At 42.2% G+C, this 20,632-nt stretch overlaps 1 protein-coding gene across 9 annotated transcripts in view; it reads right to left on the reverse strand.

Moving 5' to 3' along the window:
• Positions 1-15,802: 15,802 nt before the first annotated feature.
• Positions 15,803-20,632, reverse strand: part of LOC107385885 (dedicator of cytokinesis protein 3) — a 200,199-nt gene continuing 195,369 nt past the window's right edge. For 8 of the 9 annotated variants that reach the window (XM_070549540.1, XM_070549539.1, XM_070549538.1 and 5 more), the window contains 3 exons: positions 20,628-20,632; positions 18,656-18,741; positions 15,803-18,055 (listed from right to left, as the gene is read on the reverse strand). The exon at positions 20,628-20,632 is cut by the window's right edge and continues 115 nt beyond it. In XM_070549540.1, coding sequence (XP_070405641.1) covers positions 17,396-18,055; positions 18,656-18,741; positions 20,628-20,632 — 751 coding nt within the window. In that variant the 3' untranslated portion in view covers positions 15,803-17,395. The remainder of the gene's footprint in view (positions 18,056-18,655; positions 18,742-20,627) is intronic. The other variant, XM_070549542.1, reaches the window with a different exon arrangement.

The following is a 20,632-nucleotide window of genomic DNA, read 5'->3' on the forward strand; positions in this document are numbered from 1 at the left end:
GGACTGTAAACTGCTGATGATTCATCATCAGGACTAAACCTTTCTCAGATGTCGCTAATAATTCAGCTTAAGCAACAACATGGTCTCCTAAAAATAAATCATATTTCTTTGTGTCACATTTTTTTCCCTTTGTTCCTTTTTTTTCCATTTTTAGGCTCAGCACCAATGTCAATGGAATTCCATTTTTCTTTGGTTTTCATCAGAAGTTTAATAAATAAAGACAGAAATTAATGCTAGAAATGTCACACAACCTGCTAAACCCAAGCTGCAAAAGAAAGACATTCAGTCATTTATATGAAGCTCTGATTGTAAACAAGTGGATGAATGTGTCTGATTTTTTTACTTCATAAATATTACAGCTTTACAGTCAGTTTTTATGAGGTTTACTCACAAGGTCATCTCTGTTTCTGTAAGATAATTATGCCAGAGGTGATTCACAAATTAGAAATATATGTCCATCATCCTCTACTTCTCCAGAGTTGGGTCATGGGGGCAGCAGCCTAAGCAGGGAGGCCCAGACTTCCCTCTCCACAGCCACTTGGACCAGCTCCTCTGGGGGAATCCTAAGGTGTTCCTTGGCCAGGTGAGAGGCATAGTCCCTCCAACGTGTCCTGCGTCTTCCTTTAGGCCTCCTTCCAGTTGGACGTGCTCAGAAAACCTAACCAGGGAGGCGTCAAAGAGGTATGCCAATCAGATGCACGAGCCACCTCAACTGACTTCTCCTGATGTGGAGGAGCAGCAGTTCTACTCCAAACCCCTCCCAGATGGCTGAGCTTCTCACCCTATCTCTAAGGGAGAGCTCAGCCACCCTGCAGAGAAAACTCATTTCTTGTATCCGCAATCTCGTTCTTTCGGTCACTACCCATAGCTCGTGACCATAGGTGAGGGTAGTAACGTAGATCGACTGGCAAATCGAGAGCTTTGCCTTCCGGCTCAGCTTTCTCTTCACCATGCCAGGTACAATGCCCGCATCACTGCAGACACAGCACCAATCCACCTGTCAATCTCACGCTCCATCTTTCACCAACTCTTGAACAAGACCCCGAGATACTTAAACTCCTCCACCTGGAGCAGTACCTCATCCCTGACCTGGAGAAGGCTTTCTACCCTTTTCCGACTCAGGGCCATGGTCTCGGATTTGGGTGATGAACAGGCTTCTGCACAACTTCAAGAGCTGCTAAACATGATTAAACCACTGAATGGAGCAGGAAAACGTGCTGTACATAGCGGTCCTCGAGGACCAGGATTCCCCTCTTCTGCTGTAAAGGACCATCTTACTGCAGTTTTTTGTGTTTGGAGTTCCATCTTTGGTTTAAAGCATATTAGAGAAAAATGTTGGCAGCAGAGTAAAGCTGTGTCAGAATTCCTCTGGATCGCATCCAACTTGTATCTCCCTCTAAGAGAACTACCTGGTCCATCATTAATCCAGATTATAAAGATTCAGATTGCAGCAAAAATAAAACACCACCAAGGCTGATTTGATTCAACCCGTGTTCCTGCTGTAGGAACTTTAAACGTTATGCCTGATTAACGTTTTTGTCTAAAAGCTCTTTTGTTCAAACCGAGTGAAGCAGAGCCACTCAGACCGCCCACCTAGGCCAATAACTCTGTAATAAACCCTTTGATATCCTCTGCATACTTGTCATTTTTACTGTAACAGCTCAGACTTGGACCAAGACAAAGGGTCTAGTCACAAATTCTGACTTCTTCATGAAAAATCTAAATCCCACCAAAAACAGGAGAAGCTAACAGAGGTATTTTTTTAAGTTTACTGGAGCAGAATAAAGGATTGATGATCCAACATTTGGTCAGGTATCAGGAACCGTCACCTTATCCTTCCTACGTCCTCAGAAGAAAGCGGAAATGGCGAGGCATGTGTCTTTCTTCCTGCTCGTTCTCTCCCTTCCTCTCCTCCTCTTCCTCATCATTAGCAGAACAAACGTGTGTGTGAGGAAAGAGGAAGGAGAGCAGCTCAAACCCTCGTCTGCACAGCTAATCTGGATCAGGATTCACGTGGACCAAAAACGCTGACAGCCGACACGTTTCTCCTTCATCCTGCTGCATGAAAGAATCCATTCTCAGGCTCCTTCTATGGTAACACACACATTCTTTAGCTTAACCTTTGACCTTTTCCTCTCTGTTACATTAAGATATTTTAGGTTACGTGAAGCCTCAGAGGAGCGCCTTTAAACCCAGGAAGGACAAAATCTGACTACGTTATTACAGTTCATGTGTTTATTATTAGTAGTAATAAACTTTTGAAGATTCTATTTATTTAATAAAACAGGAATTTGACTTTAGCAACGATGATGGAGAGAAATTCATTTAATCAAATTTTATGACTTTTATTCAGTTTTTACTTTTTGAGAAGTTATGAAAAAATGTTCAAGTTCAATTCAAGTTTATTTACATAGCGCCAAATCACAACAAGTGTCATCTCATGGACCTTCACACAGTAAACATTCCAAAACAGGTTAGTTCATTAAGCCAATCGGTAAAAAGTTTTCTATATAAGGAACCCAGCAGGTTGCATAGAGTCACTGACGAGTGTCAGAGTCTTTAAAGCAATCCTCGTACTGTCCCTGCAAACAGTCAACGTCGCATGGACGTGCAGCTCACATCTACATTAGGTCTGTCGGTCCAGATCACATCTGTTGAACGTCCAAACTAGATCTTTGCACAGCAAGCATTTAGTGACAGTGGAGAGGAAAAGTCCCATGGTGAAAATATGGTTTTACCATGACATAGAAATGTTGTGTCTCTAAAATGAACTTTAAATGTAAAACATTTTAGTTTCCAGTTTTGTGCACCTGTGACAGCACGTTGTTAAAGCAGTAAAAGGTAATCTGAACAGCCTTAAAGAGCCCTGCAAACAGTCAACGTCGCATGGATGTGCAGATCACATCTATATCGAGTCTGTCGGTCCAGACAACGTCTGTAAGGCGTCCAAACTATTGGTCTTTGCGCAGTGTCAAAAACGGCCTCTGCTTAGAGAAATAGAGTTTATTTAACATTCCACTTTCTGCGTATTCATAGGCTGATAAACTAATAAAGGGATCATATAGAACACCAATTCCCAGGACTTTGCATTGGCTTCCATTTCAGTATAGAATCGATGTCAAAGCTCTACTAATTCTGCACAAGTCATTAAATGGGCGGAGCCCTAGTTACATCTGTTTGAAGTACAGTGCTCAGCATAAATGAGTTCAGGTCCCCTTTAAAAAGTTTGAATTTAATCAGCAGCTCAGTGAACAAAAGAACAATTTACAGAATTTAACAAGGCTGGGTTTGATTGAGCACTTGTTTAACTCCATAATGTGAAATTAATGTTAATAATATGAGTTAGATCACAAAATTTTCAGTTTTACTAAAATTGGTTGAAGCAAAATTGACTAAATACAACCCACAACAAAAACTACCACATCTAGTATTTTGTATGACCACTTTGATTTTCAAGGACGGCACCAAGTCTTCGAGGCATGGAATGAACAAGTTGGCGACATTTTACAACATCAATCTTCTTCCACTCTTCCAGAAAAACCTCTTTGCTGGATGCTGGATGGAGAGTAGAGCTGGGTGATATGGCCTAAAATCAATATCACGATATATATTGAGGATTTTTACCTCAATAGCGATAAATGGACGATAACTACTAGATGGGCTGCCACGTGTATTACGCTGAATAACATTTTTACATGACTGAAGGTGATACAGCTTCTTAAAGGGGCATGAATGTTGCCACCCTACACACATCTTTTTATTTTCATTAGCAAATTTCATTCAGAGTCAGAAATTTTGATAACAATACATTTTTGATTTGTTGCCCAGCCCTGGAGAGTGACGCCTGGGACACGCCGGCCGCCGAAGCGCCTCAAAACAGGGACTGCCTTCATTCGCGCCCTTGTTATCCTATTCTATAGGCCACATGGGCTGCCGAAGCGCCACGTGCAGCGATCGTTTCGGCGTCTGCTCTATTTTTTCCGCGAGCTGCGGTTGAACCGTGTCAATTCTGGCAGGAAGTCAAACCTAGACATAAGAGGCAGGCTGGTAAATTTAACAAAATAAAGCATTTCAAAGTTAAATTCCGCGATAGTCAAATGTGTTCATAAACAGACACTGCATAAAAACCACACGAACACACACACACACAGCGAACTTGTGTGTGTGTGACCACGTAAAGGGGGTGTGGCTTTGGGTGTCTTTCAACCGGAGCAAACAGGACAGAGAGGCAGAAAGTCATAGGCCAGCTATTAACAACTGGTTCACACCATAGGTTCACACACATGCGGACAAACACACATAAACATGCTGCTTCAGAATTCCCCACCGGTGTTGGAATGGGTTCAGATTAGGAGACAGACTTGGCCGTTCCATCACCTTCACCCTGTTCTTCTTCACAAATGGAACAGCAGCTTTAGATTTGTGTTCTGGATCATTGTCGTGTTGCAAAAGTACACGACGACCATGTGCATGGAGTGATGGCAGCATCTCAGTATAAAGCAGAACATTGTTGAGTTCATGATACCATCAATGAAATGCAGTTCCCCAACACCAGCAGCATGCATGCAGCCCTACATAAGGACTCAGTGTTGCAGTGGTTTAAGTCCTACCTGTCAGACAGGACTTTTACAGTAAATATGGGGCAGTGTTGTTCGTCTCCAGTGAAACTTAGTTGTGGTGTCCCTCAAGGTTCAGTTTTGGGCCCGCTCTTGTTCTAGCTGTATATGTTGCCTCTTGGTGCAATCTTTCATAAGCATGGCATCGCGTATCACTTCTTTGCAGACGATGTGCAGATACGTGTCCCACTACATTCTCGATGGCCATCGTTTGACAAATTACTGAATTGTCTAAAAGATGTTAAAAACTGGCTACAATTGAACCTTCTCACTTTAAATGACAAAAAGACAGAATTTGTTGTTTTTGGGGACCCTGGGCTGTTGCACGGGGTAAACAGTGTATTTGGCCCTTTAGAATCCTTTTGTGTGTCTCAGGCAAGAAATCTGGGTTCTTTCATTGATGGCCATTTTAAACTTGATAAACAGATAAGTTCTGTGGTCCAGAGCGTGTTCTTTCATTTGCGTGTTCTTAGTAAAGTCAAGCCCTACTTACCACTCAAAGACTTTGAAAAGGTTATACACCTGCTAATCGTGTCGAGACTCGACTACTGCAACTCTCTTTATCATGGACTGGAGCAGTCGTCAATTCACCACTTGCAGGTGGCTCAGAATGCGGCAGCCCGCTTGCTGATAGGTAGGAGGCGCATGGATCACATAACACCAGTCTTACAAGCTCTTCACTGGCTCCCGATCACTTGCAGGATTCAATTTAAAATGCTTCTGATCTGTTTTAAGGCACAACACAATTTGGCCCCTCCCTATCTGTCGGAACTTTTAAACACTCATGTCCCCAAACGAAACCTCTGATCATCCTCTCTACATCTTTTATCTGTTCCCAAGTCTAGGCTGAAGTCCAGAGGCGACAGAGCCTTTTCTGTGGTCGCTCCCAAGCTCTGGAACAGCCTTCCCTACAGATTAGGTCTGCTGACAGTCTTTCTGCTTTTAAGTCTCTTTTAAAAACCTACCTTTTTACCCTTGCTTTTAATTGATTTTATAGTTAAGTAATTTTAGGATCTACTGGATGGTTCTCAATGTTTTATCATTTTATTTTTACTGCTTGTCTGTGTACAGCACTTTGTGCAGTCTCTGATTGTTGGAAATGTGCTATATAAATAAATTTGACATTGACATTGACAGCCACCACCCTGCTTCATTGTAGCCACCATGCATTTCTTTTTGAAATCCTCACTCTTTCGACACCATACAGTTTTGAAACAGTTAGTTCCAAAAACAGTGATATTTGTCTCATCACTGTCTAGAGTCCCAGTAGACTTCATCTCTTTTAGCATGAGCCCTAGCAAATGCATGTTTTTTTTTTGTATATGTACTTTAGGAGAGGCTTTCTTTGTGGACAACACCCATGCATGGAATTCCTCTACTGTTTGTGCTGTATGGTGTCATGGGAAACAGTCACTCCAGTTGGGTTTTCTACTGCATTAGCTAACTGCAGTGAACTTGCATGGTGATTTTCTTCAACCCTTCTCATCAGAAGATGCTCCTGTCCAGATGTTAACTCCTGTGAAAGAACTTTTCTTCGTTAAGAAATGCCCTTTTATAGTCACCTGTCTGCTGGACACCTCTTAAATTAATCATTAGTCTCACCTGTGACTGAATGCTGGCTAATTCCAATTTTATAGTCTTAAGTGTGGCTTTCCTCCAAGACTATAATTGGGGTGTACTCATTTTTCCAACAGGGGTTATAATAAATTTGTTTGGAAAATCACTTGTTTGTGTGCAAATGAACAAATCTTGTTTCTAATCAATGATCCACATTCTTGAGTATTTTGTAGTTTGGTATCTGATAGAAAATGTTCATTCTGAAAGGAAACTAAAGGTTTTCCGCATATAACTAGGACCATTCACACACACCTCTCCCCTGTGTTCACATGTCTATGAGTATTTTTATACTTTTGGTACTTTTTATGTATTTTCTACATACACATTGTAGCGTGAAATAACTACAGTCAGGTCCATAAATATTGGGACATCGACACAATGCTAACATCTTTGGCTCTATACACCACCACAATGGATATCAAATGAAACGAACAAGATGTGCTTTAACTGCAGACTGTCAGCTTTTATTTGAGGGTATTTACATCCAAATCAGGTGAACGGTGTAGGAATTACAAGAGTTTGCATATGTGCCTCCCAATTGTTAAGGGACCAAAAGTAATGGGACAGAATAAGAACCATAAATCAAACTCATTCATTTCAATACTTGGTTGCAAATCATTTGCAGTCAATTACAGCCTGAAGTCTGGAACACATAGATATCACCAGACATTGGGTTTCATCCCTGGTGATGCTCTGCCTGGCCTCTACTGCAACAGTCTTCAGTTCCTGCTTGTTCCTGGGACAGTTTCCCTTCAGTGTTGTCTTCAGCAAGTGAAATGCATGCTCAATCGGATTCAGGTCAGGTGACTGACTTGGCCATTGCAAAACAGTCCACTTCTTTCCCTTCAAAAACTCTTTGGTTGCTTTTGTAGTTTGCTTTGGATCATTGTCCATCTGCACATACCTTCTGCAGCAGTAATTATTTAACTATTTTACTCTCAAACTGGCAAAAACACCATTTCTGTTTTATGATTTTAGACCCATGAGGCAGTGATACTGCTGCTAGTGAAATGAGAGAAAATGATGAGGGTTTTATGGGCTAGCATGCAACAAAATCCCTAAAATCACAGATTCATGTACACCAATCAGCCTTTTCATAGTGATGTTCAGAAGATCCTGCATGAACACCTCAGACTCATCCTCATGTTCTTCCTAAACAGTCTCTGATTCCCTTCCTGGTCGATATGTTCCCATCTGTGAGCGGGCCACATTCCTCCACAGTTCCACGGCTTTTATAAACAAAGAGGTTTTATGTCTTGTCTCACAGTTTCACACAGATCTTCACAAATCCAGCTGATCCCAGCTGGTGACACTACAACAGAAACACCTGGAGCAGGATGAGTGACAGTTGGGCTGGTGTCTGGAAATATCTCATAAATAAAACGAGACGTCTGAGACAAAGATGAAAATTAGAGTCAAACACAAACCCTCTCAGGGCAACACATGCACATCTGTGTGAGCGCATACAGGAGCAGCATTATGGAGGGGGCCCTCGACCTTCTCCCTACAGTTCCAGCTCTCATATCCTTCACCATGTGGATGAGGGGCCCCCAGCTCTCTGGCCTCTCTTTGTTTATTACGGTGGAATAAAGGAGTCCACTGTCCAGCCATGCCGTGCTTCACCGTAGACCTCCACCTGTACTTCATCACCTCAGCATCACCGTGATGGACAGGCAGCAGGGTGAAAAACACATGGAAAGGCCAAGTGAAAGAAGAAACTAGACAAACCAAAGCACAACTCCGCGTTCTGATGTAAGGACCTGCTGCTGATGTTTGTATCGGAGGAAGAAGACAGATCCCGGGTATGTTTAGCTGCAGGTAGTGACAGAAACCATCTACGAGGATTCCTCCTGTCAGGACATTTGGAGAAATATGAGCAGAATGCTAATTGCTGGAAGCTAACTGAGCATGGGAACTATGGGAGGAATGGTAATGGCAGCTAATAGAGATTAGAGCAGGTGGGAATGTTTGTTGCACCTTAGAAACAAAGCAGGATTCAGGTCAGATGATGGAGACAGTTGATTAGTCCATGAATGATGGAGAAAATGTGATCCTTATGAAAGGCTTGTAAATTATTAATCCAACCATTTCTGGTGACTTTTCAGAGCTAACAGAGATGGCGCCAGACCCCAGATTCATTTTTCTTTTAGCTTTAGGCAGAACAGAAAACTCCACTAATGTTACAGGTTAGAACAAAAGTCTCTATAAAAGCAGAACAACAATAAACATGTTCCAGGTTTATGAGCTCCACTTTTAGTTTGTTTCTGCTCATCTGCTCACCCAGCAGACAAATGTCCGCCTCAGTCCACAGATGGTCATTCCTCCTGTTCACTTGCTGTGTTTCAGTGGCTACATTTGGATTTGTGGAGTTATTCTGGACCATTAAGATGGTATGAAACCCATGAGGATGTGGAGATGGATAGTTGCTCAAAAGACAGCAGATTTAACTAAATTCATGAATCTCTCATACATGTGGAAAAAATAGGTTATGGGATGGATAGGAAAAAAATAGTTGGAAAATGGTTTAAGCTAAACTGCTGTCAAATAATAAACAGCAATATAATAACAATGTTTTATATAGCAGTACTGTACAACAGTATTGGACAAATAAAACGGCCCTTTGCCGCCTGTGGGTCCTCCAACAGAGGGCAGCAGACATGTTTAGGACTAGAAAAGACAGGTTTGTGATGAAGTTACTAATCATGAAACTCCATTAGGGCCAGAAGTTGTTAAAAGATAATTTGCAAAACAGAGTTAAAAATTACTCATGTGGTCAAAGATGTTAAGTCAGGGTTTGGTTTGGGCTAAAATACGGTTAGGCAACGTTTGGCTTCAAGAGAATAAAGTGATGTTTGTGCTAGTGCACTTCATTCTGTGTATGTGTGTGTGTGTGTGTGTGTGTGTGTGTGTGTGTGTGTGTGTGTGTGTGTGTGTGTGTGTGTGTGTGTCTGTGTGTGCGCGTGTGTGTTTTCTGTAACTGGTGCACGTCAGAGGAAGTTACCCCAGACAGATCAGGGTCAAGTGCAGAGCGAGACTGTGAGCTGTAACAATTTACAAGCCTCTGCAGACATGAACCACTGTGTGTGTGTGCACGTGTGTGTGCACGTGTGTGTGTGTGTGTGTGTGTGTGTGTGTGTGTGTGTGTGTGTGTGTACCATACCATACCATGTTTATTTAAATAGCACATTTAAAAACAGCATGACAGCTGACCAAAGTGCTGTACAGTAAAAAGGACAAACCCCAAGATAAAAACAGATAAAAGTCATATAGGAGGGCAGAGGGTAAAATCTAAAAAATTGTAAAAGAAACATACAACAATAAAATGTAAAAACACTAAAAGCTAGATCATTGAATAAAAGCTAACTGATAGAAGAAGGCTTTCAGTACCGTGTGTGTGTGTGTGTGTGTGTGTGTGTGTGTGTGTGTGTGTGTGTAAGTGTGTGTGTTTTCTGTAACTGGTGCACATCAGAGGACATTACCTCAGACAGATCAGGGTCAAGTGCAGAGCGAGACTGTGAGCTGTAAGGATTTACAAGCCTCTGCAGACATGAACCACTGGGTACTGTATGTGTGCGTGTGCGTGTGCGTGTGTGTGTACCTTGCATCAGGGTGTGAAACATGTTTTACGAGCTCACAGTAAATCTTGAGTCCTTTGACAGTCGAACACGTCTAGAAGACGATGTTGTGAAAATCTCCTGGATGTGAGATTGAAGCTGAAGCCACAGGTCCAGGATGTCATCCAGCTGTTTACAAGTTTAGAAAGAAGTCATTTTTAATCAAGTTCTGTTTGTTTCTACCCCGTGGGAAGTGTGGCTGCTAGTTTAGGGATTGCTCCTCACACTGACGAATGTTTTACCTGAAAAGTTTCCTTTGTTCAGACAGGAAGCGTAAATGTCAGCTGGAGAGCAGATGTGTCAGAACAACACGTGTTTATAACAGGAATCTAAAGTTTCAGCCTCTTATCAGGAGCACTGACAGCTGCCAGTCTTAACTAACAACTTATTATAGTGTTTCATCCACTGGTTTAGAAATCAATCCTTCCATTTTACCACTTTGACTTTTCGACCACCTGTCCTTGAATCTCCTCCAGACATGACCAGAGTTGCCTATAGTACGTGATTTATTATTTATTCATTTTGTTTGTTTGCAGAATTATTCAAACAGTCACAGATTTGTGGCCAAAAGCACCAGTATATGGTTTTGCTGCTACAAATGACTAAATGTGGTTTTCACTAAAGTTTTGTTCTTCATGCTTTGGTGAATCAGAGACTTGATGCTTTAACAGACAGTGGTGTGACGTTGTGTGTTTTTATGACTGCTGACCTGCAGTCAGCCTGGCTGAACCTCACATCCTCCAGTCAGCGTTTGAAGTTATGCACACACACACACACACACACACACACACACACACACACACACACACACACACACACACACACACACACACACACACACACACACACACATAAACATTTACACGTCTTTCACATGTCTGTTCAACATGCAACTTTGTCTCCTTCAGCACATCAGTTCATCTCTCTCTCCCTCTCTCTCTCCCTCCCTCTCTCTTTCTCTCTCTCAATTCCTCTCTCTCCCTCTCTCTCTCTCTCGCTCTCTCTCTCTCTCTCTCTCTCTCTCTCTCTCTCTCTCTCTCTCTCTCTCTCTCAAAACCTTCAGCAGTGCGTTCCCTTCTTTCTTCAGCAGCTGCAGGTTGTTTTGTTCTACAGATGTTCGCATGTGTTCTAACTTGACTTGTGTCTCATAAACAACACATCACCAGTTGTTCTCGTAGCTTATTACAGCCCATAGTTATGTTTTATTGTCTAACAGCTCCTGGGGTGAGACAGTGTCACTCGCTGAAATGTTTCTGTTCAAACATCAGTTTCAGAGGTCAAATCAGTGTTTTATTTTCACTTATCTTTGGGAATCAAATATTCCTCACCTCTGTGTCAAACATCTGGCCGACCAAACATGCAGCATTTAGAAGGATTTTATATTTTTTGTGTATACATCATCACCTTTATCATCACCATTATGTGAAGTGCCTTGAGACGACTCTTGTCGTGATTTGGCGCTATATCAATAAAATTGAATTGAATTGAACTGAATTGAATCACCATGTTGGGATTAAAAGGGTACAACTCACCATAGACTATAAGGCTATCGACACAGAATCACTCACTGAGACACTGAAACAATTTCTGCTGTTGTCCAGGAGGTGGAGAGCTGGAGTCAGAGTTCAGCTGAGAGATGGGTGGAGGATGGGGGGGGGGGGGGGGGGGGGGGCTGCCAGGAGGTGCCTGTGTGGAGGGTAACCTCATACCAGTTTGTTACTGGGACCAGCAGAGCATCATTGCTGCTTTCATTTTATTTTCTGCTAAATGATTCGGGCAACAATGTCAAATTTGTTTTGACGTCATCAAAATAAATATTTACATGACCATAAAAAATCCTGCCTGCTGGATTTTGTCTTGAGTTTGAATTGTAAATGTTTGTCCTTTATTCTCGTCTCACTGGTCCACCAACACTCACCTCGTCCCCAACTCTTGTTGCCTTCCTCTCTTGTCAAAATCTGATCAAACCAACAAGCAGTGGAACAAAAAGTTGGTTTTAGAAGCAGCTCAGACCTGCTGCTCAGTTATTTCTGTCTCACGTTATCTGATTAAACCATTATCTCTGGTCTAGTTGTGCTCGTTCCTGTAATCATTCAACCCGCTGAGACACCGTCTACCTTCTCAGCAGCAGAGGGCTGCAGAAACAGCAGATCAGATGCTTCAGTTGTTGCAGAGCTTCGTGGCTAAAAGGTCGTCTGAGTTCAGGTTTTTTTTACTCGAGGATCTGAGGGTTCACGTGCACTTTTATGATAATGATGATAGAATAGACCAGGTTAGAACATCCAACTCTCTCCTTCCTTTCCTTTCCTTTGCTCAGTTTTATTCCTGATATATACACCAAAATTTCACTCTAACTTCTTTACCAGCAGAAGGAATCACAAGTGCACTGCAGATGGGATTAGTTATCTGCTATTTATGTGTCAAATTTGCTTTTATATGAATAAAATTGAACAACAATGACTTTAGTGATTTGGTCCAGAGGGAGACAGATGTTTCCTTTACATGTTCTGCAGTACTCTGCCACTAGAGGGAAACAACTACCTCAAAGAGAGATGTGGAGATAAGTGAGTCTAACAGTAAAAGCTGTTCTACTGATTTTATTCTGTTTAATTGGGCAGAGTTTCTGGTTTCTAACACACTTGTTCCATTTAAAACATGTTTTATTTTATTTAAGTTTTTCCTTGCAATCAAACCAACATTTCAGATCACTGAGATTTAATCTTTGGATGTTGGTTTATTTCTCTGTTGGAACCCATTTTCAGACCTGGATGTGATTTTTTGCTCAATGTCTTAATAAAAGTGTCTTTGTGATGAAAAGATAATGGAGAATATTTAGAAATGTGTTCTTGGTCTGTTTCTGATCCAGTGGCAGCTGGACCCCAGCAGCATGAATAGTATCTGTGCAGCACTCAAACCCGAACAAAGTGTCTTCCTTTAGGTCTTCTCCTGGTTGGACGTGCCTGGAAAACCTCATCAGGGAGACGTCCATGAGGCATCCAAATCAAATGTCCGAGTCACCTCAACTGGCTCCTCTTGATGTGGAGGAGCAGCAGGTCTACTCTGAGCCCCTTCCGGATGACCAAGCTTCTCAACTTATCTCTTAAGGGAAAGCCCAGACACCCTGTAGAGAAAACTCATTTCGGCCCCTTGTATCCACGATCTCGTTCTTTCAGTCACTGCCCAAAGCTTGTGACCATAGGTGAGGGTAGGAACGTAGATCCACCGGTAAATTGAGAGCTTTGCCTTCTAGCTCAGCTCTCTCTTCACCACGGCAGACTGGTACAATGCCCGCATCACTGCAGACGCAGCACCAATCTGCTGTAGCGTAGACAATCTGCATAACTAGGATTTAACGCTGTTTGCTATTCAGCTCTGATGAAGATGTTAAAATTTTTATTTAGCGTACTCACCTCAGACTGGAGTCCGCCATGGTGGGGGAGCAGAGTCGGTGGGCTGCATCTAAATCGCGGAAGAGCCACGGTGGGCACGGCCTCCCTCTTCAAACGGAGACGTGCAGAATAATCCAGTTCAAACTCCATCATGTTGGCGAAAGAATCGTGGGTAAAATGCTGGTTGCAAACTACAGCACCATGCAGGAGCTGACTGTTTTCCAGTACACCGATTGCGCGCAATCACTGGCACCTAATTTCTAAGTCCAGTGGAAAGGAGTGCAACCGCACTACACTACACCTTCTCACCATACTAACACGACATGGAGCACTAAACCTGAACTACTTTCCTTATAACACTAACAGCCAAACACTAACTAAACTACAATATCCAACAGCCAAGCTAACACTAAATAAGCATGTGTAACACTTAAAGCTATGCTAAAGATTAGGATATGCTAATGCTATGTGCTAATGAACTACCGCTAACCATCCTACACTCGCTTGCAAATCCAACTCCTAACTCGACAAGGCGTGGCCGAGACTCTCGATGCTTTATAACTTTGACACAGAGCTGCTACGTAGTACTCTACTGGTTTACGTAGTTTCTTTCTCTTTAGCCATTGGCTAAAGTGTATTCAAAATGACTCAAACTCTATGTTTTAAGCTGAAGGTGGTGCTATGCTGTGGTATTTAGGCAGAATTTTTAATTTTTAAAGAAAATGCACCAAAATGCTAAAATAATGAAAAAGTTTAAAGCAAAAAAAAAAGTTAATTTAGACGTTACTTGCTCTTTAAATCCTGATAAAGAACAAACAATTTGGCTTATGAACTTATATTTACATAGATATCCACGGATATTTATATAATCGATAGAAGTTCATACACCAGCTGGCTTGGTCTATATTTAATCCAAAGATTAATATTTAATTTAAGCGATTTAATAAATAGCAAAAGTTTATTTATTAAATCAGAAGAGAAATCTCTGCTCGTTCAATGACCAAATATACACCACTCTGAGTTTCATGTCAAAGAAGAGTCAGGTGTAAAAAGTTAAGAATTTATTACTAACAATTTAAAGATGACAATTTAAAAGAAAATTCATAAATGACAATTTATAAATGACAATTTATAAAGGCTTTGATATTAAAACTTGGTATTGAAGCAACCTGTGTCTGGATGAAAACTAAAATGAAACATGTGTGTTGGATGTGTGAATGCAATCTCAGAAGATTTCTATCAGAGAGAGAAAATGCATTCTGGGTGAAAAAGTTGTTTTGCAGCTGAGCTAAGTTATTTCTTAAAGAAACAGGCATAGGGACGCAATCTGTCGGAAGTGTCTACCTCACCCAGTTAGGAGACCCCCTTCTTGGATCCGAGATGTCAGGAGGAGATGATGACATCCGAGCACGAGGTGGGTAGAAGAACCGTGGTGCGACCAAATTGGTCCTGAGATGTCTCCGGGTCACAACGACTGATGAAACTGGTTGTGTCTCAAAAATCAATAAATCTGAAGGAGTTTTGCGTCAGCTGGTTGCAGATGGCTTTTTGTTGGAGCAATTCTATCAGCATGACAGAACAGCTTAGTAGAGGTCGAGCGGCCAACCCGATCATCTGGGACTCTCGTGCCACGGAGAGATTTTTGGTGAGCTCAAGAACTGAACTTGAACTGAGGAGTTTAGGTTTTAACACACCTCAGGACACGCCCTCTCAGAGACAGAAAGATTTGCTTGTTATGGAACAAAGACATGTGAGGTGCAGTTACCTTTACCCTGATGTCTGTGTCCTGCATGGTGTGTATAAGTGCACATGACCTTCTTTACACTGTTAAACATTACTGATTATCATAAATGATAATTATTATTAACCAAAGAATAATAGTTCATTTTAGTAATTAAATCCATTTATAATGAACCATGATGATTATTTATGAACCTTGTAATAGGACAGTGAAAAGAGTTTATTAAAAATTATTCTTTTAAATCTTGAAGTGTCCTTCATCTTGCGGACGGAACAGCAGTCAGATAAAGGCAGTCAGATTAAAGATGGTGTACAGCAGACTTTGTGTCTCCTGTGACGGATAATCTGTAAATAGAAGTACAGCGAGAACAGCTCGACCCAGCTGAGGAAGTGTGACCTTTGGGTCACAAATGAGGCCATTCATGTCGCTACACTGCCTATTGATCTCCGGATCCATCTTTGCCTCATTCATGAACAAGACCCCGAGATACTTAAACTCCTCCACTTGGAGCAGGACCTCGCTCCTGACCCGGAGAAGGTATTCTACCCTTTACTAACTCAAGACCAATTATCTAATCAACCTATCACACAAGCTTTTTATACGTAAAATATTTAAAGGGATTATGCAACTCAAGCCGTTTTCGCATGTGAACTATAAAGTGTCGCAATGAGCAGAGTCTACTTAAGAGGCTGCAACAAGATGCATCTATAATGAAAATACAAAGTTTAATAATCTTCATGATTAAAATTGTCTCTTAAAATTGATTTGAATAGATGAGTTCTTAGATTTATGATGAATAATAGATCATGATTTAGACCCAGATACTGTGATTGAAGTTATTGTTTAATATTCTTTACCTTCTAAAGTGCAGGAAACACACAGGTGAAACTAATATTTTCATGGTAAAACACGCAGATCCATTACTCCAGAAAAAATGAAAACAAAACATGTCAGCGTAAAACTTAATTGAGTAACTGAGTACTTTCATCAGTGAGATGGTGTGGAGGTAAAAACAGACCATAAAGTCTCATCTTTCTGCAACGAAAACTCAAATTTCTTCAAAAACATGAAGAAAACCTAAAATCCTGACAGAAACCAGGAGTTTGTTCACATTTCATTTAAATCTGAGAAATAATTGCAGTCTGATCCGAAGTTTAAAACCTTGTTACACTAAAATAAAACATGAATTCCTTCACATTTATCATTTATGAGCAAATGTTCAAAATAAAACATCTGTTGACCCAAATGTTCTCTTCTCTTATACCAGAGGACATCAGAGCACAGTTCGGTTTTACTTCAGTGTTCCCAGTTTGAGCTTCCAAAAAATAAACATGCATAAAAACAAGACCCTGGTTAAAAATGTTCAGTGGTTACAGCTCATTCATACAAAATAACAGAGTTTATTTATCATAGTTAATGTTCTCTATAAACATTGTCCCTGCACCGTGACGGTTTCACTCCTGATTACATCAGATAAAAACAGTAAAACATCATTTCAGTGTCGTTATCTCCAAAGCTCACCTGTTGCATCATTAAACCCTTTCAGTGTTTGAGTGGAAGGAATGGCATCATTGTCTCCAAGAAGAATGACATCATCCTAATCCAAACAAGAAGAATGACATCATCCTAATCCAAACAAGAATGACATCATCATCTCCAAACAACAGCACATCCTCCAGCAGCAAATCCCGACTCAGGAAGTCGTCATCTTGCATATTGCTACACCTTCAGTCCAAATAAACTGTTGAATATAAATTATGTTTATAAACCTTTATTTACTGTTTAACATTTATCTACACAAGACTATAAAACACTTCTGAGCTCCATGAAGGCTGCTTGTTATTGATGATCTAATGGATTTATTTATTTATCCAGCTGGACGATTCAATTTTATACTTGATGCGTTTCAGGTAAATTACTGAGTTCTGGAAACCCTGGTTTTGTTCCTTTCTTATAATACTGATACAAATATTAGAGGGCAGATTGATTACTTCTACGTGTTTTGGTGCTCTGTTGCTTTAATAAAGTGCCGTTTGTTTTAAATGTTCAGAGCGAGGTATCAAAAGATTTTAATTCCTGTGCAAACCTTTAAAGAGGATCCCTTCTCAGGTTTCAGATCTGAGCAAGTCAGAGTAAAAATACACAACTGTTAGTCTGTCATGATGAATTTAGAAAAAAAGCGGCAACATTTCTGATTCTAACTCAGGAAGTGGAGGTTTAGGTCCATTCTGTGACGTGGTACCAGGAGGAGAGACATCTCCAGATGTTGGGGTCGCATCTGGCTCTAAACTGATGATCTGAACCTTTAACTTTGCAGCTTTTCCCTTCTGAATCTGAATGTTTCTGTTTATGCTTGTAGTTTTTTCTCCTCAGACAGACGTTTGTTTCTGCTCCTCAAATCCAGCAGCCATCCTCCTTTCACTCCTCGCCGATGCCGTGCTCCCACGCCACTTTCGCCTGCTCGTCCTTGGCTGCAGCGATGATGGGCTGTGAGATCTTACGCGGCATTGGTCGAGGAGCGGGAGGCGTTGGTCCAGACTGGGAGGTCAGGGGGTCCTCCTCAGGGATGCAGCCCTCTCTGAGGTAGGGTTTAGGTGGCAGGGCTGGGGGGGGCTCGTGGAGGTGGTAGAGAGGTGGATTGTGGGGGATGTAGTGCGGGTGGAAGTGGTGGTGGTAGAAGAGGTGCTGCTGGTGCTGCAGCCCAACTGGCTGCTGGGACTGAGGAGGTGGAGCCTGGGACACCACCTGGGCTGGCCCCACCCCTCCAGGGGCGGAGTGGCTGCGGCAGGGCGGGGGTTTTACTCCATCCAGGACGTCGGGCTCTGACATGCTGTACCTGATGGGCTGATAGGGAGAGTCCAGGTCTTCCTGGTCGGTAGTCCAGGCCTGGCTGCTCGGGACCGACTCCAGGGTGTCCGTCCGGCTGGCTGAGGGGTCAGAGGAGGAGGCAGGGCCACTAAAGTTACTCTCACTGAGAGAGGAGACCCCAGAGCTGGCGCTGCCCGACAGGTTGGAGTTACTGCCATCCAGGATGGACTGAGGACTGGTGGGCGAGGCAGGTATAGGGTGCAGGGGAGACTGGGGGAGAGGGGAGACAGTTGCTCATTATTTATTATTCAGCTCCATGTGAAACAATCTAAAAAATCTTAATGAAAAACTAAAATCTAAAAAAAATCTTACAAGACCAGTCAGAATAATTCTGTTTTTTGTTTATAACATCAGATAAAAATGACAGAAGACACTTTTTCTACTAGTTTGATCAAAAATTATGAATTAGTCAACATAAAAAAGGAACCTGAGGGAAAAAATAGTTTAATATTAAAAAATGTGGAAATGGACACAAAGACTGAAACTAAACACAAAACAGTTGTAGAGGGAAGAGAAGGTGTTAATTCCTCAGATTGGGTCTTTGTTATTAGTTTATGTGTTTCAGCTGTGAACCATGACTCAGCACATTTACAGAATGATGACGAGTGTTTCAGGTGTAAAACCTCAGATGCCTCAGTTACTTCCTGAGAAGTAACTTTTATTTATCTAAAACACAGCAATGGGATTTAGAAACGAACCTGGAACAAACACAGATGGAATCAGAGTAAAGGGAGTTTCCTGAGGAGCGTAGACGGACACACAGACACTCAGGCATCCACACTAACAGCAGGAGGAGGAGGAGGAGGGTACCTTTCTTAAGGAGCGCGTAGGGAGAGCTGGAGGGAAGTCGCTGACCTGGTTGTGGAAAGCATCAAAGTGCATCGACAGGTGTTGTCCTACAGGGGGAGACACAGCAGGTCCGACTGAGATTCACACTCATTCTCAGACAGGGGGGGTGGGGGATAGGGGTGTAGTGAGGAAGAAAAACAGTAGAAAAAGGAGGAAAGAGAGAGAGAAAGAGCACAGATGACAAAGTAAAAGAGGAGAAAGACAAAACGTTTGGATCAGAAAGGAGGATGGGTGGGGTGGGAGTTTGAAGCTACTTTGGGGAAAGTTGATCAAATTTAATATTTTCAAATTGAGATTTCTACCAAACATTATGACCCAAACTACCAAACCAGATGACCCACTTTTTTCTTGATCCATATAAATAGTTTGGATTCTCTTAATTGATAAAGCCTCGTGTGGTAATCTCAGCAGCCAGCCCCATGCTTCCTTATGGGAAAGCTCATAGTTCTGTGTGGAATTAAACAGAGTCTGGCAGGCCAGGCTAATAATGGGCACTGACCAGAATGTTGATTAAATTGATCCAAATCTCCCCTCCCCCTGCCACACCTGGTGTGGAGTGCAGTGCCTTGGTCTGCCTGAGCGTTCGTGGCTCCCGGGTCAGGGGGTTTAAGATTTTTGGCGTCTGCCTGATCAATCCCGGTGGCGACCTGGTGGGGTCTGGGTCCCTGGGCTCTGCTGGGTACCCGGCAGGGGTGGTCGCCCCTAGGTCGCGGGCTCGGCCGGCTGGGGGGTGGGAGGCTGCAGGCGGGTCTGTGGGCTTGCCGCTGATATCTCCCGAGACTCTGCCGGCTGCTGGTTGTGGCCCCCCAGGTTAATCCTCTGTGCCTCTCGAGGGGGGCAGGGGCTTTTCTGGTCGCGGTCTCCTTGGGGTCCCTGTGCTCTGGGGAAGCTCCTGCATCTCTGGGACTTAGAGCTCCGTCCATCTCCTATTCATCTTTGGGGGGCAGATCTGTGGCCCCTCACACTCTCTGGACGCTTTTATAGAGAAACCTTACATATACAAGCGCATGCACACACACAGGTGCTCACATGGTGCTCTCATAAGTATGGACTTGGGCACGTTCAACACATGTCTTATGGCTGTGGTTGACACTAAATGCACTGTGTTTTATTATTGTGTGATTGTTCAGTAAAACAATGTTGATTTTATATTTCCTCATCAAGTTGACACAGTGATAGCTTGCTCCTGTTGTATTGTTGTGTGTCCCTTTTCTGCAGGTCTAGAAGCAGACTCGTTTTATTTTTGTGCCCCACCACCACCACCACCTTTTGTTCGCTCCTTTCTCTTTCACTTCTGTCTCCGTGTCTGGATGGAATTACAAAGCATTCAAAAAACAATAACAATAAAGTTTTAAGTATCAGGCGTGACATTAAAAGAAGATGCTTTGATGCTCCATCTGAGAGTAAAATCTGTACGGCTTGTCACCAGCATTCAGACATTAATTCTGTTTGCTTCACAGCCAGAAAGGACACGGAAAAAAAAAGATCCAAACTTTAAAGTTTGTGTTTTTAAAGCAGGCTCTTGAATTTGAAGTTGACTTTGACGCATGGGCAATGACCAGAGGATGTTCCTTCACTCAATTGTTGTCCTGAAGCTTCTAAAATGAAAAGAAAAACCTGATTCTGTATTTTCAGCTGCAGACAAATAAACCAAATCAATAAAATAAAATAAATACACGTTTTCATACAAAATCTATAAAACTTGTAAAATAAATGTAGTGGCGAAGGAACTCCTTTGATGTGTTTGTTGTCATCCATGATTTTCCTGCTCTTGTCTGCAGCCACTGTTGTTTTTAGGTTTGGTGCTGCAGGACGATGCTCTGACTCGTTCAACTTTAATGTGCACAAGAAACATTTCAACTGCAGCAGTAATCAGACGTTATCCCATCACTCTAACGTGCAGACACCGACACCTGCAGCTGCTGCTTCCTACCACGG

Source organism: Nothobranchius furzeri, chromosome 3, assembly GCF_043380555.1.
Source record: "Nothobranchius furzeri strain GRZ-AD chromosome 3, NfurGRZ-RIMD1, whole genome shotgun sequence".
Taxonomy (NCBI): domain Eukaryota; kingdom Metazoa; phylum Chordata; class Actinopteri; order Cyprinodontiformes; family Nothobranchiidae; genus Nothobranchius; species Nothobranchius furzeri.